The 16,856-nt window shown below is 47.9% G+C and overlaps 1 protein-coding gene across 8 annotated transcripts in view; it reads left to right on the top strand.

Moving 5' to 3' along the window:
* Positions 1-410: 410 nt before the first annotated feature.
* Positions 411-16,856, top strand: part of NIN (ninein) — a 96,676-nt gene continuing 80,230 nt past the window's right edge. For 6 of the 8 annotated variants that reach the window (XM_057723825.1, XM_057723824.1, XM_057723818.1 and 3 more), the window contains exons 1-3: positions 460-526; positions 944-997; positions 9,256-9,459. In XM_057723825.1, the coding sequence (XP_057579808.1) occupies positions 9,277-9,459 (183 nt within the window). In that variant the 5' untranslated portion in view covers positions 460-526; positions 944-997; positions 9,256-9,276. Of the gene's footprint in view, positions 527-943; positions 998-9,255; positions 9,460-16,856 lie in introns of those variants that run through there. The other 2 variants (XM_057723817.1, XM_057723821.1) reach the window with 2 other exon arrangements.

Genomic DNA, 16,856 nt, shown 5'->3' with positions numbered 1-16,856 from the left:
GCTCGCGGGCTGAGAATCCGAAGGCCGCCCGGGGGCACAAGCGGCCCCTGGATGCCCAGCTGAGGTCCCACGGGTCCCTTCCCGCACCCGGAGACGCGGCGGGCCGGGTGGCTCCGGCGCGGAGGGGTGGCTGCGGGCGCCCTGAGGAGGAAGGAGAGGCTGCCCGGCCGGGGGTCGACCTCCTCCGCCTGCGTCCCCCAGAGGCCCGGAGCTTCCAAGTGCAAACCTCCGAGGCGCCGTCCCCGCGGAAGGGCCCCGGCGGCGCCGCGCGCTGCGCCCTCCCGCCCTCCCGCGCCGGCCGCGGAGGAGGAGCCGCGGCCCGGCTGCCGTCGCCCTGGCTCCGCCTCCCCGCGCCGGCCCGGCCCTTCCTCCGCGGCTGCCCGAGCTTCGCTGCCGCGGCCGAGCCGGGAGCCGAGCGCGCTGGGCGCGGCCGTCCCGCCGCCCCTGCCGCCGCCGCCCGCGAGCCCCGAGCGCCCCGCGGCCATGGCCCCCGCGGCGGCGCCGGGCGCCTGAGCCCCGGCACGCGGTAAGCGCGGAGCCCGCGCCCGGGGACCCCGGCTCCGCGGCCTGGGGGTGCGCGGAGGCCCGGCGCGCCCGGCGGCCCCGGCCGCGGGCCGGGGCCGGGGCCGGGGCCTCCCCTCCCGGGCGGCGGCGCGCAAGCGGGGCGGGGGCGGGGGCGGGGAGGGGGCGCCGTGGGCGGCGGGGGGGCCCGGGCGCGGGCGGAGGGGCGGGCGCGCCGGCGGGATGCGCGCCGGGAGGATGCGCGCCGCAGCGCCCCGGAGCCGCGCTCTCGGGAGCGCCGGCCCCTGGCACAGGGAAATGACGCGCGCGCGGGTCCCCGTCCGCGTCCTGCTGAAGGACGCCCGCCCGGAGCCCCGGCGCCGGCTGCCACGTGCTGCCCCGCTCCCGGAGCCCTAACAGAGCGTCCTCCCCCGCTTCGCAGGGCCCCGGAGCCAGGCGGCCGGCGGTGCGCGCGCCGCGGAGAGGCCGACAGAAGGTAGGCGAGGGCGGCGGGGCCCGAGAGGCGTGCTGCCTGGGCACACAGTGGGGCGTCTGAGGTGTCCGGGGTGGCGATGGGCAGGCGGGTCGGGGGCGCGTGGGCATCGCGGCTGGCCGGGGACCCGGGCTGGGCACCTCCGCCTCCCGCGTGGTCCCCGCCCCGGCGCCCGCGGAAGGCGGCTCGCGTGTGCTGGTCCGGGAGCTGAGCGGAGTCCCGGCGAGGGCTGGGGGAGCGGGAGGGCTGGTGGTTCTGTTGCCTGGTGCCCCCCAGGCAGCCCTGGGATTGGGAAACCCGAGAGAAACCTGTCTGGGGAACCCCCCGGTGTTGGCGTGGGCTGTCCGAGTAGCGGAGAGCTGTTTCGACCCCAGTAAAGTGGGGACTTTAGAAGGTGTCAGGGATCGATGCACAGAGAAAGACTTTCCCGGTGCGACGACTAAGAGAAGAAGAAAATGACGTTCGGCTATTGCCTGAAACCCTTGACCGCCAGACCCACGGGATGGAGACGTGGGCTGTTGCGGGAAAAGCTCCCGGGGTTCCAGGGACAGCGCTTCTGCAGTTACCAAACCGGTCTGGGACAAAAGGACAGAGCTGATGGAAACAGTTTACTGCTGAAAGCTCTTTCTGTGAAGTGCAAAGAGAGAGAGATAGGAGGCGGCGATTTCCCAGCCTCAGCCCTGACAGACCGGGGCTAAGGTGCAAATACAATGCGAGCTGGAAAGGTCGTCCTACCGCGTACCTTGTTTCTAGACAACTCGGCTATTATGAGATCTGCTTTCTTTGCTTCGCCGGGGCAGATCCCCTCCTGGTGTTGAGGAATTTCTGAGATGAGCTTGCCGTAGAACTTAACTCCTGAATTTGTGAAATCCAGACGGATCACGTGGTTGTCTTTTGTGACTGACAGTGGTGGCTTTTTAGGGTTAGAAGTCCTGATAAAGTCTACCGAGGCCCATGGGCTAAGCTTCTGAGACCATGGAAGGTTCTCCATCCAGCTCCCTTAAATACATGAACACAAATTTATGTGTTTACTTGTTTGCTGAGGCTTGACAATCTGCAAGGGCGTGTGTTTTGTTTTTGTTTTTGTTTTCTTTCTCTCAGCTCAATTTTGAGTCTCCTCTAGTGGCTGGTGTATTGGTAGCTGACCTGAAATATGGGCAGGTCTTGCTTTGGAGCTGAAGAGGGCTGTGAAAATTCCCAGACTGTGTGAAACAGTGACATGACAGGCTGGCTGATAAAGCAGTCTGTTGTGGTCTCCTCAGCTGTTGAAGTGAACTGCTGGGGAGTTTGCAGATTTGTTTATTTTCAGCTGGTCTCTGGTGATTCCTTAGAGGAAAGCATTCTGAATTGCAGTATAGATAAAGTGTAGGAGTTACGGATGTTCTGAGTGGGTTGGAAATCAGCGGAGATGTTGCAAAGGCAGGAAAAGGCCTTATTTTACAGGGGGGCGACAGAAAGCCAGCCATCACAGGGACGGTCTTTGCAGGAAAACGTCAAGGATCAGTCATTTTAATAGAAACTTGCTCAGAATGGCATGGGTGTCTTTTTTTCTTGTTCTTTTTTCATTTTAGGTATGTGATGACCCTTCAAATCAAAAGATGTTAACTGTCGCAGAGGGGGAGAATAGGGCTCCAGTGAATTTTGAACAGCCCATCTTAATAAGCAGCATTCTTATCATGTCAACTGATATTCAAATAAATGCCACTGCAAATGATTTTCTAAACTAATATTTCACCAATCTTGATGCTTCCATTTCCTGTCAACAATGAAAATACATTTTATCAGTCTTGTATTGATAAAGGATTGGCACGTTTAGAGCATTTTAGAGGGATTCAAACAGCCCCAAAGCCTTCTCAGGAGGTTTATGTTTATAGATGCCAATTCATTTGTAAGCCAATCAATTACGTGGTTCGAATTCTAGCTATTGAACTTACATCTGTTGGGCAGGGTGGAGAGATTTACTGAAGCTTGCAAAAAGATATTTTTATCCTATTCGCACATAAAATAGAATTTTTAAAAGATTATGGAAATATGCAAGTGAGCAACTTTGTTTGAAATCAGGACACTTTATTGCAATTTGTATCAGCAATTAACCATTTATTCAAGCTTTTAGATGGAAAAATTACAGACTACTTATGACCTATTGCTCACTAAAAAGCAAAGTTGAGAAAATATTGTTTATAGATATGAGAAGAGAAGCACTTCGTTTTTATACCCCAGGGAATGGTAGTCAGAGCTGCAGTCATTCTAAATTAATTTGAGTAAATGTGGCTCAAGAAGTGAAGGTTGTTACAAGCTGTCTCTTTTAAGAAAGTAACAAAAGTGCATCTCTGTTTTTTGTTTCCATAATTTTACTTAAGAGCTGATTACAGGTTATTGACTCTACCATGCACTAGCGGAATGGCTTTATTCCTCCAGCCATCCTGAGTTAGGGACTTGATTGGGCAATCCACCTGGCTAGTAGGTTTCATAGACACTTGGGTTTGCTACACCATTAGGATAGTAAAATACTAAAGCTTATTTTTGTTTTAGAATAAATGCTAGTGGAATACCCTCAGTTAATTTTTTTTTGTAGTTAACAAAGGTTATTTTCTGTCAGATTTATTATGATATTTTTTCCTGTGTGGTGGCATTTAAGCTTTTGTGTTATATTTTGACACTGATTTTATTCTTGCTGTTACTCTTGTGCTTCCAGCTAGAAGTGAGGTGCTGTCTGAGCGGAGAAGAGGCTATCTGACAGTAATCAGTTTAATGACCAGCAGTTTTTGGCAGAAATATTCTAGTATCAACATATAAATGGGGACAACTGCTTTTTCTGTTAAACTTTTGCTAAACTTGAATTTATTTATTCTCATCACTATTTCACTTTATGCTGAAATTAATCCAAAATGTAAGCCTGGAAATCTTTGCAGCAAATTAAAGTGTTTGTGGAAAAGAGAGAAGAAAAAGAAACAGTTTATTTTGACCATTGGCATTATGAGGCTCTGACTTGCCAAACAGTGAAAGCTAAAGGCGTGAATGAAAAGCTTTGCCGGAGTTTGTCCATGTTCATCTCTTTAGTTATTAAGTAACTAAATTAGTGTCCTGGTGGTCACTGCCTGGACTGTGGACCCCCAACAGCTACGTCTGAACACAGATCCAAAAGCATCTATTATGACACCCGGGGAGAGCTGCCGAGCCAAGAGGGGCATCCAGACATTCCTTGTAGCTGTTCAGCTGCTGGACCATCTGGAGGGGAAATAAAAGGCCTGGGCTAGGGGCTCTAGCACTGTGCTCATTTATTATTTGGTTTTCCCTTGCCAGACTTTGTCCCCTTTTCACTCCCTTTGACTCAGAGCAGACGTACCCTTTGGCTGGTCTGCCATTCTTACAAGCTGCTTTCTATACCCTGGATGCTGAAAAGTTCACAAGTTCATGGATCCAGTTCATGTGGGCCTTATGTTGGGACGTCATTATCCCAGTAGCACCTCCAACTCGCTCTTTTCCAGTCCCATTTGGCACTGTGATTTCATCAGCCAGGGTTGCCGAGGGGGGCACCGCGACACAGGTCTCTGATGGACATCCCTGTCAGGGTCTGCACGTTCTGGCAGCCTTGTTTTGAGGTATTTGGAAGGAAAATGCTCTGAATAGTTCTCATTATGGTTGCTTGTTGGGTGGTAAATGTTATGATTAATGGCTCTGCCTCTTATTGAACCATCCCTTGTCAGAGCTCCAAAATATTGCCCACACTGGCCCTTTTATTCTAAAAGAGTCGTAAAGGCTTCTGGCAATTTGATTGGGAAGGTAGATGGTAACTAGAAGCCCAGGTTTGTGGCAGGCTTTACAAAGCTGGAATTGTCCTTGGCAATTTGAAGGACGGTTTATCACTCAAAACCCAGCTCCTTCATCTCTAGGGAAGATTCCTGTCACCGGTGAGTGACAGCTATGCTCTGACTCTGGAAAGCATTGAATTGCACAGATTAGACATAGTTAATGTTGGGGGGGGGAGTATTTTAACAATTATCCATTTCTGGACTATGTCCATTATTGAAGACACAGGACTCTTCCTGATCATTTTTATGTAAAAATGTATTTCTGAATGGGATTTGCCCTAGAGAATGTGCATCTTTAGTGCTTCGTAGGCTATAATTATTCAATAAATGAATCAAGGGACATAGGGAGGAAGGAACCCCACCCCTCCTCATTCCAGTTGGGAGGAGTTTGTGGCCAAGTGTTCCATGGTGGTTTCTAGTTCTTGGTACCATTCAGCTGGTTAACACATAAAAGTGGAGGCAGTGATTCGTCAGTGATACCGCTTCCTGCGTTCTGTGTGCACGTGTAGGACGGAGAGAGAGTATGTTTGAGTCAGACCAGAGTTCAAATCCTGGGTCATGGCCATTGCTAGCATTGTGTCATTGGACAAGGAGCTTAACTTTGGCAAGCCCCAACGTCTACATGTTAAATGGGTGTATGAGATCTACTTTAAAGAATTAGGAGGATTAAATGAGATCATTTATGTGAAGTATTCAGCACAGGTCCGACGTAGAGTCAATGCTCAGAAGTTAAAAAGAAAAAAAAAAGGTGTCTTCTGAACTCCCAACTGTATTTCAGTCTTTCTGCTTTTGTTTGACCTTAAATTTATCAGTAATCTGCCTTTGAAGATTGAGGAAGCTCTGAACATTAGCTGCTGCTGTTACCATTTTGTGACAGGACACCGCCTGCATGCACAATACACCCCTTGCTCATTCTTGCTTTCTGGGATGTGGCGTTCCACGGGTCCTGCTTTGCTTCTTGGAAGGCAGACCTGTGACCAGTTGATGTGTGTAGGTTATCCCTCTCCAGTGTACCCCTCCTTTGCACATCGCAGATATTTTCTCGGTGGTTTTCTCAGTTCCCCTCTAGTAGCAGGTCCTCTGGGATTGGCTGCCCCCACTTGCTGTATTTAACCCACAGGACCACCTTCCAGACGGGTATTATCATTCTCGTTCTATAAACAAGGGGACTTGGGAAAGTATTTGAGTACAGATTCTCCTCCAAAGTCATATCCCATAACAGCCACCACAGAAATGCAGCTGCAGTGTGTGAATCCGCTGGCTTCATTACTCACTCGTACAATCCGACTTCAGATGGCTCTCCGTGGCGCCCTTTGGCGGTGGGTGCTTGCTTTCTACTTCTGCTTGGTTACCTCTGAGACTGAAAATGCCTTTGAAAAGGGGTTGGCTGGGGGAAGTAGAAGTATGCTTGTGGAGGAAATAGGTGTTTCAAAGTCTTCATGTGCTCATTTCCGTAGTGTTCATTCAGGGTAAGTTTTCTTGCAAGGGGCCTCCATATGCTAAGTCAGTCTGCGATGCTTACTGATTCCCTGGTGTGAAGAACAGACTGTACTGTGCATTTGGGGGAAGCTACAAAAGAAATCAAAATTGTGAACCTTGCCCTTAAAGAAATTTCTGCCAAGTGAGGAGAAAAAGAATTCTTGCACATGAAATTACTGATGAACATTTGGGGAATAATATCAGCCAGTAAAAATGCCTTCTGTGCCAGAAGAGTACTGACAACTTGTCACCATATGTAACATCTTTTGGATGTTTCCATATGATCATGTGTTCTGCAGGGGTGGGGCTGTTTTCCCTGTTAAGTCAAAAGAATGTTTTACTAAGCAGGTTCTTGGGAAGCAGGGAGATGAAATAAAGAGATTAAAAAGGAAAGTTGCTGTGAAATGAAAGAGGTTTGATTTAATGAAAATCCAATGACCTCCCGAAGAGCAGGACATGATAGTGTATCAGATTCAAAGCCATGGATAAGATTGGGATTTTTTAGTACATTGTGAGATTTTTTTTTTTAATATCAAAGTATAAATGAACTTATTTACAAAACAGGAACAGACTCACAGATGTAGAAAACACACTTATGGTTACTGTTACCCATGGGCGGAGAAATTAGGAGGATGGGATTAACTGATACACTTGTTACCATCGTGAGTTTTATGGTCCTCTTTCATTGGTTTAGATGGACAAATCCCCACCCCTCAAAAATAATTTTTAAAAGGGGAAGTATTAGAATTCTTTCACTTTTGAGTTAAAAAAATACACATATGCAAAATCAAGCAGGAGCAGAATAGTCTAGCTTTTATGAAGTGGGTCAGATACCAGCCCAGGGGACTGTAGAACTCGGAGAGTGAGTTTGAGAGCTGAGCTGTGGCAACCCTGAAGATCCCAGAGCTCCTCAGGGATTCTCAGCAAATCTTCCTTGATGGTGAGCTGGGCAGATGCTAGGCGAATCTCATTAGCCAAGCTTGGGCCTTGTCTAAATTCCTCACTTTTGTAGCTTTGCTTAACACCCTGGTTTTTCATTTCTGATGCTTTGCTGTTTAGTTAGCACTCTCAAGTTATTTTGTAAACATTTACGTGGTAATTAGTTAAGCCAACAGACCAACCCTGGGAAGGCAGCCAGAGCTAGCACCCTAATAGAAAAACTGGTGATAAGGAGGAGAGACCTTTGAGACCAGGAGCCTGGACCAGAACATTACCTCTTCCCTTTAATGAGCGGCCCAGCTGTTTGGATGCGTCTTCTGAGTTTGCCTAGTTTTGCTGGAACCCTTGGGGTGGTCGTTGGCTGTGTTTCAGCTTGTCCTGTTTGGAACAGTTGTCTGCGGGAAGAAAGCAGCCCAGCCTAGAAGCAGCACTGTTGGGTTACAGGAGGCTCATTTATTGTCAGGCCTGGCCGCGTTCACCATCTTACTGTGTGTGGTTCCTGTGTTGTAATGATCTGCCCTATAACGTCGCCTCTGAGCTAGAGTTCTCTGACCCAGGACTTGTTTTAGTTAAAGGTGTGCTTTTAAAAGTAGAATATTGGTTGCCAGGGACTAGGGATGGGGAAATGGGGAGTTGCTGGGCGATGGGTATAGAGTTCCAGGCACGCAAGATGGGAAAGTTCTAGAGATCTGCTATACAACAGTGCATGTATAGTGAACAAGATGGTACTGCGTACTTAAACTCTTGTTAACAGGGTGGATTCCGTGTTACGTGTTTTTTTATCACAATAAAAGATTATATGGGCAAGATAAGTACTTTTTTTAAAAGGTGCTGCCTTTTATAGTCAAGGGGCTGGTTCTGCCGCCTTGTTTGTGATGGCTGAGGTCACCCTCTCAAGGGTATAGGTCGTGTTTGGCTTCCATTGCATCATGGTGAAGTACCTTCCGACGTGAAGGTTCCAGGCTTTCACTGGAAGATCCAATGTGTTAAAAGTGAATTATTGTGCACATAAAAAACCAGATTTCATGCTTCAAGTATTGAGGGACCTAGAATTTTATGATATATACTTTTAGCAAAAATGATTCCGAGAGTTATTGATGACTTTGTTTTCACAAATGAAAGGTGGAAAAATGGAAAGTCTGGGGTTAGGGTGGGTCTCAGAGATGGAAGAGCTATTAACCAGGAGTACAGAGGGGAGACGGTCTAGATGGTGGAGGGTCCTGAGAGCCTGTGTGATTTACATGTGGTCTGTGGCTCCTTCGAACCTCATTGTCTGAAAGGCTGCAGGCGTGTTTTCCCTCTTTCTCTAGGCAACTAAGCATTACCTAAAACTCCCTGGGCTAAAGTGAACTTCAGGGAGTACTCTTCCTGTCACACCTCATGTAATTGCACCAGCGAAGTTAGTTGCTTTTCGAGGACCTCGTGTAAGACGTGTTTGGTCTCATGTAAACGGAGTGGTTTTGCTCAGACACGTCCTCCAGTGCCTCTCTGGCTGCAGCCCCTCGGGTCTGACTACAAAGGGGGGCAGCTAGGCAGAAGGACGAGCAGCGACAGCTTGGCGGGCCCTGTGGAGCTCGCCGAGTGGCGTGAAAGCTCTGGCCCTGCAGTCTGTTGTCACTAAGTCACTTCATTTGGAAGGACTGGATGTCAGAAGTGGCTTTTCACCTTCTCCAAGTCGTGGGCGGTCTCTAAGACTGCTTTCAGTCTGGAGGTCGACAGACGGGCCGCCTGGCGAGTTCCAGGCAGGAGAGGAGCGTGCCTTTCTGCCCACAGACTCCCTCGTTCTGGCAACGTCCCCCCGCCAGGTCCCACCCTGCGGATGTGCACCTGGTGTGAGTGCGTGTGGGCGCTCCCCTGGCCTGGACCGGGGCCTGGAGGGGCCTGCGGTCTGGATGGGAGGGGTGCCGTGTTCCCTCCCCCGCGGACCCCCGCCAGGGGCGGACCCGGAGGCTCGGAGCGCTGCCCAGGGGCTGGCGAGGGTGCGCGCGGGACTGCAGCGCGCGCCCACCTGCCCTGTCTCCGTGCGCACAGGTGAGCGCCGTGGGCGATGGGATGGGCGAGGCGGCGCAGGACCAGCATGAGGCCCGACTCAAGGAGCTGTTCGACAGTTTTGACACGACGGGCACCGGCTCCCTGGGGCAGGAGGAACTCACCGACCTTTGCCACGTGTTGAGCTTGGAGGAGGTGGCCCCGCTGCTGCGAGAGACGCTGCTCCAGGACAACCTGCTGGGCCGGGTAAGGCCTGGGAAGCGGCGGGCGGTGGGAAGTGGGTGGGGTTTCTGTCCGGGCGCTGGGGGTGGGGCAGGCCGCACGCGTGGCAGCTCTTTCTAACATCCTGGCCGTGTGTGCTCTTGACTGTTAGCCTGACAAACAGAAAGGGAAAAAACAGTAATGGGTGCGACGTAGCGCCGTTTGCTGCGGTGATGAGGGCCTGCTTTCATGTGTGCTCTGGAATGGAGGTGTACACGGAGCATCTCAGATGAGAAGGGTAACGAGACGATGTTTTCCAGTGCTTTCCTTGTTCTTCGTGGATCATTTTCTGGACTCCACACTCATCGAGGGAGGGGGCTGAGATTTCCATCGAAGGAAAGGAAAGTACGTTAAGAAAGCTGCCATTCCCAGGAAGAGCAGCTTGCTGTTAGGACTTTTGCTCCCCATCAAGCTATTTTTCAGTGAGGATTGTTTCTAGGGTAAAGTATTAATTACACCTTTCACCCAGGAAATAAGACAGGAAGGTAAGTAGATACTGGGCGGGTTCATTTAAAACCCAGCAGGGGTTTTGCTTCCAGCAGGCATGTGCGTGTGTGCTGGTGTTAACTTTTACATGTGAAAACAGAGAGTCCTGTTCTCCCTGTAGATCAAGTCCCAGATGAGTAAGAGGTGAGAAGGGGTCCTTTGGAGAGCATCGTTTGTGTGGCTTCGAGTTGAATCTGGCTGCTGGTTTTTTTGCATGGATGAGAGGGGAGAATGGGCACCGCTTTTTGAGCTCTGTCGTTGCCGCTGCTGACACTTTGTAGACGTTCGTTTTTATCACGTGGTGTAAGTTGAGGAAGCAGCTGTGAGACTCAGCTTTATTCCAGTGACCAAACTTCCTTAAGTCTCACTGTCTCTTCGCTGAAACGTTGGGCAGCTGGCCTCAGATACGGTACAGTGTATTGGCTGTCTGTGACGTAGACAGACAGGCGTGGCGGCCATCCTGAAGTTACTGCAAGGGGATGGTGTTCTTGGGGGCTTGGCACCATGCAGGTGGTATCTAACAGGGCTCACACCGAAGTGTGAGGTTTTTGCAAAGGTAGAACATTTCCGGCAGCGCTGGCGGGGTTGGCTGCTTGTGAATACACGTGATCCCTGAAACAACGCTGAAAGTCTTGCTTTGAAAGCAATGGAAGTGGGGACTTTGAGGAGTCAGCCCCTGGCTCATCACTGAAAGCACTCAGATGTCTTCTCATTCTGCCTCGACCTCAGACACTCTGGGGAGCCAGCAGAGTAGCGTTTCTCACTGCGGTCCTTGGGGATCTCAGTCCTCTCGGTATCTGAGGAGTAGTATCAAAGAGGGTATCTGTTTTCATGCTTATTAAAGCCCGAGGAGACAGAATACAACTTCAGGTTTCCTTGCGAGCCAGCGTAAACACGGAACCCTCTGCTGTAAGCAGATCGCTCCTTGGCAGCAGAGTGGCAGCTTGCTCTCCAGATGTTGCACACCTTTGCCCTCGTCTGGCAGACCAAGCCGGGCACCAGTTATCGATTGATTCGTTAACGATTTGACACTGCCAGCCTGCTTGTACGTTTGCTCTTTGCCTGTGAATGATGAATACCTAAGTGGTCCATAGCATGGTATTTACTTAGTGAGCCAGTGATGAAAGTTAAATAGATGCATGCATATTGATTTCGTGGGGGAGGTCCCTGGTGGTTGTCTTGAGAGCAGGGTTGGCATGAATTAATGCACTACTGTTAGATTTACATTTTCTATGAAACTGAATTATTCTACTCAGATGATCACATAAACCAGGCCATATGCTGTTAAGATACTCTATATGGTCTACAATTTTAAATTATAAGGAAAAAAAAGTCCTCAGATTTCACTGGAGAATTCTAAGTTCTACCGCTGTGATATATTGAATAGGAACCATAAGTTGTAAAATTATAAAATTATAAGTTGTTTCTAACGCCAGCCTTCTTTCTTCGCTTTAGATGGTATTTATAGAAAAATACGTATGAGTTAGCAGTTTGGTTTAATAAAAAGGGAGAAGGAAATAATAGCATGACAAACTTAAATATATTCGTCTATTCATTAATTCAACAAATATGTATTGTGTATGTCTGGTGTGTCCGCATTCTAATGGTCTTATGGTTTGGGCGCAACTTATGTTTGTTGGAAACTAAAGTTTTCCATTAAATTGGCTTTTGGATACATTAGTACCCATCAGCTTCCTGGATGCTTGTGGTTTTAATTTTGTCTTTCATATTGTAACAAGTATAATTTTTAAATAAAACATCTAAGTTTTACATCCTTTGGTATTAGGCTGAATTAATCTTTTTTCTTGAAAAAGAAATAAGGTAAAAAGCAGTTTCCCCCTCAACTAATAACATCAATATTATCTGTTTATTTTTTATCTTAAGATCCATCGTTCATAACTTCTCGTCCCTTTTTTTTTCTTTAGCCTAATGCTTCTTTTGATGGTTGTTAAAGGAAGTAACTTAAATGGACTTGCCATTTTCACGCATTTTACTAGTAGGTCATTGACCCTCAAATTAACCTGTCTGATCTTGCTTTATACCTTGAAACCATATTCCCCTGAGCATGGGGGTTACCCTATGAATGTTTGAAATGCCCAAAGATTGTGGATCACTGATTTAAAGGAAAGAGGACGTTGCTGGTAGGTGTTTCCTATTAGGTTATCAAAAGAGCTCCATTCGTGTCTTTGTCATCAGTTAAGCATCTGTCAAGACAAAGGACTCAGGAACTTATAAGCTGGTCAGGTAACATTCCTGGCAGGTGAATAGTCCTGGGAGTAAGTAGCACAAACATGTAAGAAAGGGAACCACGTTACCTCACTTCTTGAACCAAGTTTTCATCCAAGCAATTGATTCCAACTGTAGGTGCTTCCTGTTAATTGTGCCTTTTAAGTGACGTGTGTCCACCTGCCTTTTTATGTCCTTTATTAGAAATCAGAACGTAAAGATGATAATTTACCTTGGTTTTGTTGAAGACTTTGGTTAGATCCAGCTTTAGAAACATTGCATATTCTTTCCTTATAGAATATACTGACTCTGAGATAAAGCTGCCCTCCTACACCCCCGAGTTTCCCTGCTGTACTCTTTAGTAGCAATCTGGTTGCTGGCAAATCTCGTGTTCTCAACACTCTTTAGAATCAGAACAAGCCATGTGGTAGCAGAACTTACCATTGGCGTCCAAAGAGTCCCACAGGTGTGTGGACTTCGGTCATCAAAGGCACTTTGGAATTTTATGTATTAAAATTTGATAACTGTACAAATATATAATTCCACTCAGCTTTCCCGCTTTTCATTTTCAAGTGCTTGGGGTTCTTGAATCATCATGATTCATTTTATGTGGCGATTTGCTGGTTTGTTTCCACTTCATTAAGCTTTTTAAGATTTCTCTCACTTATATACATTTTAAGCATTCGATAAGTCAGTCAGAAATACAGCCGTGCTTTCTGGCAATGATTATTTGCACTTGTTTTCTGTGTGCAAAATTACACTTGGTCATCACACAGGGCCTGTTTACAACCACCCCCTGTTCATGTTCCTGTTTCTTAGTATTGGTCCGGGCTTTTTGAATGTGTTGGAGGGAAAGGTGGGAACATTTCTCATTGCATCTCTTAAATGTCTGAACCTTCGCCATCTCTCTTACTGTTTAACCTGAAGCGGTGAGGGATCTTTTCTAATTCCATGTTGGTCTTGTGACTCTACGGGGTTGATCTGAACTTCTGAGGGTCTGTAGTTCACATTTATAGACAAAAAGACCTTCTGATTAAGAGGCTGCAAGACGTGCTTCTTTTCTTTATTAACACTTTCTTGTCAGCCTCACTGCGAAGCCGACATTGGTGTTCCGTGCTGTGAAGCTCACAGGGTGTTTAGTCTGACATAAAGCAAGGGCAGAGGGGAGGGCTGGCCTTCCAGGAGCCTGTCGGGAAGGCCTTCTGCTCCCAGCAAGAGGTGGGAACAAGTGCTAAATAGCTGTTCTTCTCCACCTCCTTTATTTTAGGCATGCCAGTCAGTCTTGCCAGAGAAAGTAGGACCAGGAATGCTCACTAGATTTCTGCAGTATTCCACTTATACTTTTATGAGTAGCTTCTTGCTTGGATGGAGGGGACTTAAAGCGCTTCAGTGTCCAGCACAGATGTTAGACTTCGGTGTTCCTCTGTGTGACAGAGAAACCTCGAACCCAGAACTTGGAAAAAGTACGGTGACTTGTCCGAGGTCAGGCAACTCATTTGAAGCAGCACCAGGATGGGAAGCCAGATTTCCCAGTCCCTGAGTGTGAATCCATCTCTCCACAGCCTGCTCACACCCCACATCTGCAAGTATGAATCTCATCCTCCGTCCCCTACAACCCAGCCCCACCACCCACGCCTGACGCCCCACCACGCGTGGAGAGCGTATGCTATTGGAGCAGTCTTTGAATCAGACCTGGATTCAGTGCTAACTCCTGCCGCTTTTTAGCCATGTATACACACTATCTTAAATACTCTGAACCTCAGTTTCTTCATCTGTATAATGGGAAAAATAATAAACACCCTCCTTATAAGATTATGATGAGGTTGACTTAGCGCGTGTGTATCCAAGGCTTCTCTGGAGCCCGGCACACAGTTAACCACCATGTCCTGTGTCTCCCCTCCTCCATCCCTTACACACTGAGAGTGGGTTTTTGACAAATGGTGACTTCCCAGGAATGATTTTCTGAGAAAGTTCATTAGAGTGGAGGATGGATTTGCTAGCAGCCCTCTTGTGTGGTGGTGGTTTGCATCTATTTCCATCTGTAGGCAGGGCTCCTTGGATCCATCTGGAAGTACAACTTCACAGGGTCGATCACTTTAGGTTTTACAGACCCAGCTTTTAAAGTGGCCTTTGCCTCTCTCCACGTTCTGCAGTAAATGACTACTAAGCCGCAGTAACCCAAACGCTGTGTTTAGAAGAAAACATTTTGTAACGGTATCTTTCATTACAGAACTATGTCTCTTTGTCCTTCTGTGTCATTCCTCTTTGCATAATGCCGTCAATGTTATTTTCCTCTACACGGACACGGTGAGTCCATATTTGTATACCCATTTCAGCTAACACTCAATGTTTCAAATGTCCTGTCTTTGATTTCCCTGTGTATTAATGGATGTAAACCTCCTAAGTGTGCTGAGAGTTACGTGGGCCTTTGTCTGGTCTAATAAGTGCACTTTGTTGAACGCTGGCTTGAGCCCTCTCATCTCGGGTGTGTTTGAAGTGCTGCCTTCACACATGGGGAAACTGTATGCATCTGATCGCCGTGATTGCATGAGGTGATTTTATGCAACGTTAAGTTCCTCATTCTACTTCCTGTTGCAGGGTTTTTTGTGTGTGGTTTGAAATAGCATGTTTCTTATGCCGTGCTTACATTCTCTTTTCAGAAAGGCAAATTGTGTTTCTCACAAAGCGTTCCTATGAAATTTGGAGAGGGAGAGTGATGAGGTCAATTTCTATCAAGTGGTGGTGACATGTGACAAAAAGGATCAGACTTGACTAGTCTTCCTGTTAATTTAGTTTAAATGTCACGTGTTTTCAGCCAGTCATGTAGTTTTCCCATTGCTGCAAACTGCCCTTTGAGGCATACAAGGTATAGAGATGCTTGTAAAATGGGTGGCAGCAATTATTATTCAGATGAGGTGTACCAACCAAGGTATGCCTGGCTCTGGCAAGGTGGTTCCCATGTGAGATTTAATTGCATTGTGCATTTCTGAAGATTTCTCAGTTTTAACAGAATACAATAGTAAAGCTCCCTTGGAGGAGAAAAAATGGTACTTAAACATTACAGGGACCGAACTGAGTGAGCCCACTGCGGCACCCGTCTTCACAGTAGAGGGCGTTTATTCACGTTTTGGTTCTGGGGTGTGCCCTGAGGGGCTTTTCCGCCCTATCAGTATTCATGAGCATGGATGGAAAATAGCAGTCGCCTGCCTCTGTTAGAGAACTCTCTTGGAAGATGTGGAATTTAACTGCTATTTAAAGTGGAGAGTCCGGTATCTCTGCCCTCGCAAGAAGGAAAATAAAGATCAATTTAAGACTTTAAGCTGCTCCAGTTGTTTTGATCAGCTTGCCAGGTTTTTGTTTTGGGTTTTTGGGTTGTGGGGGAGGAGGGGTTACCCAGAGGGACACGGCTGGGTTATGAAGAACCCCTGAGTTGATAATCATGTTTAGACTCTTTTCCTTCTGAAATGTGGCTGATTTGATACATCCTGAGTCCACTTTGGAAACCTTTAAGCTCTGCCTGTGAATATCTTGGAGAAGTCGAATGTCAAAAACCTGTCCCTTTTTTCCTCCCTGCTGGCCTACTACAACATGCTCATTTATCAGAGGCCCCTACCAGCTTTCGTGTGTGTGTCTCCTAAAGCATTTGCCAGGTTCTGCCTTACAGTTACTAATCAGCTTTCTTCTCTTCTTCCCATTCCACCCTCCCATACTCTAGAATCTGGAGTGCAGCAGTTAAACCGCTTGAGGGCAGAGGTTACATATTGTCTTGCTCTTGTGTCCTCTGGGGCCCCAATGTCCTGCTTTACACCTGGTGACCTTGTGTAAAGTTGAGGATTTGACGTGGAGCAGCAGAAGGATTTCCCTGGGAGCTCAGACCAGGAGGGAGGCAGGCCGGGGTGGCTGGACTTTGATGAGTCCAGTTAGCAGGCGTGAGATCTCTGGTAGCTCCCTCACCTCCAGACAGGTGGCCTTGGGCAAGGCTCATGCCTTCTCTGAGCCTCTCTCCCCTCAGTTCAGAGGAGGGATGCCTGCCTTGACCATCTCTTGTGGAAGCTGTGAGATTCAGCTGGCCAAATGTCCAGGAAAGAATGAACCTACAAAAATGCTCCCAGAACTCACATTAATATAATTTTCTAATAATTGGATCTCCTACCCCATTTAGTGGCAAACCTAAAAACAAAAAACAAAACAAAACAAAAAAACAGGTAACCATTGGGGATTGAGAAAATTTTATGAAAGTTACCAAAGAGTGTAATAAATACCATAAGGTTATTCTTGATCATTTAAAATCTTGGTCTGTCAATTATTTTTCTATGTACTGAGAGCAGTACCCTCGGGGTTTATTGAGCAGCACGTAGATCCTTGCCTCGACACTGAATAACCCCAGCCTGTTAGTTCTGAGTGCATATGTCTTTTAAAAATTTTAAAGGTTTTTTAAGTAGGAAAAATTAGGCTTTACTTTTGTTTGAGGGCGGATAGCTAGTCTGTTCTCCATCCCAGTCTGTGGGCAGTTACTTCTGGTGCTTACCCTGTCCCTTAGCTGCTGTTTCGACTCCGTGGCGGGCTGGGAGGCAGGACGGTGTCGCTGCTGATGAACCGGGCAGAGTGAGGGTACATCGCTCCTGGGTGGGTGCGCGGGCTCTGGGACGCCCTCCTCGGCTCCGGACGCC

Source organism: Hippopotamus amphibius, chromosome 2 (genome assembly GCF_030028045.1).
Source record: "Hippopotamus amphibius kiboko isolate mHipAmp2 chromosome 2, mHipAmp2.hap2, whole genome shotgun sequence".
In the NCBI taxonomy this organism is placed as follows: Eukaryota; Metazoa; Chordata; class Mammalia; order Artiodactyla; family Hippopotamidae; genus Hippopotamus; species Hippopotamus amphibius.
This window is presented reverse-complemented; position numbering and strand designations above follow the sequence as displayed.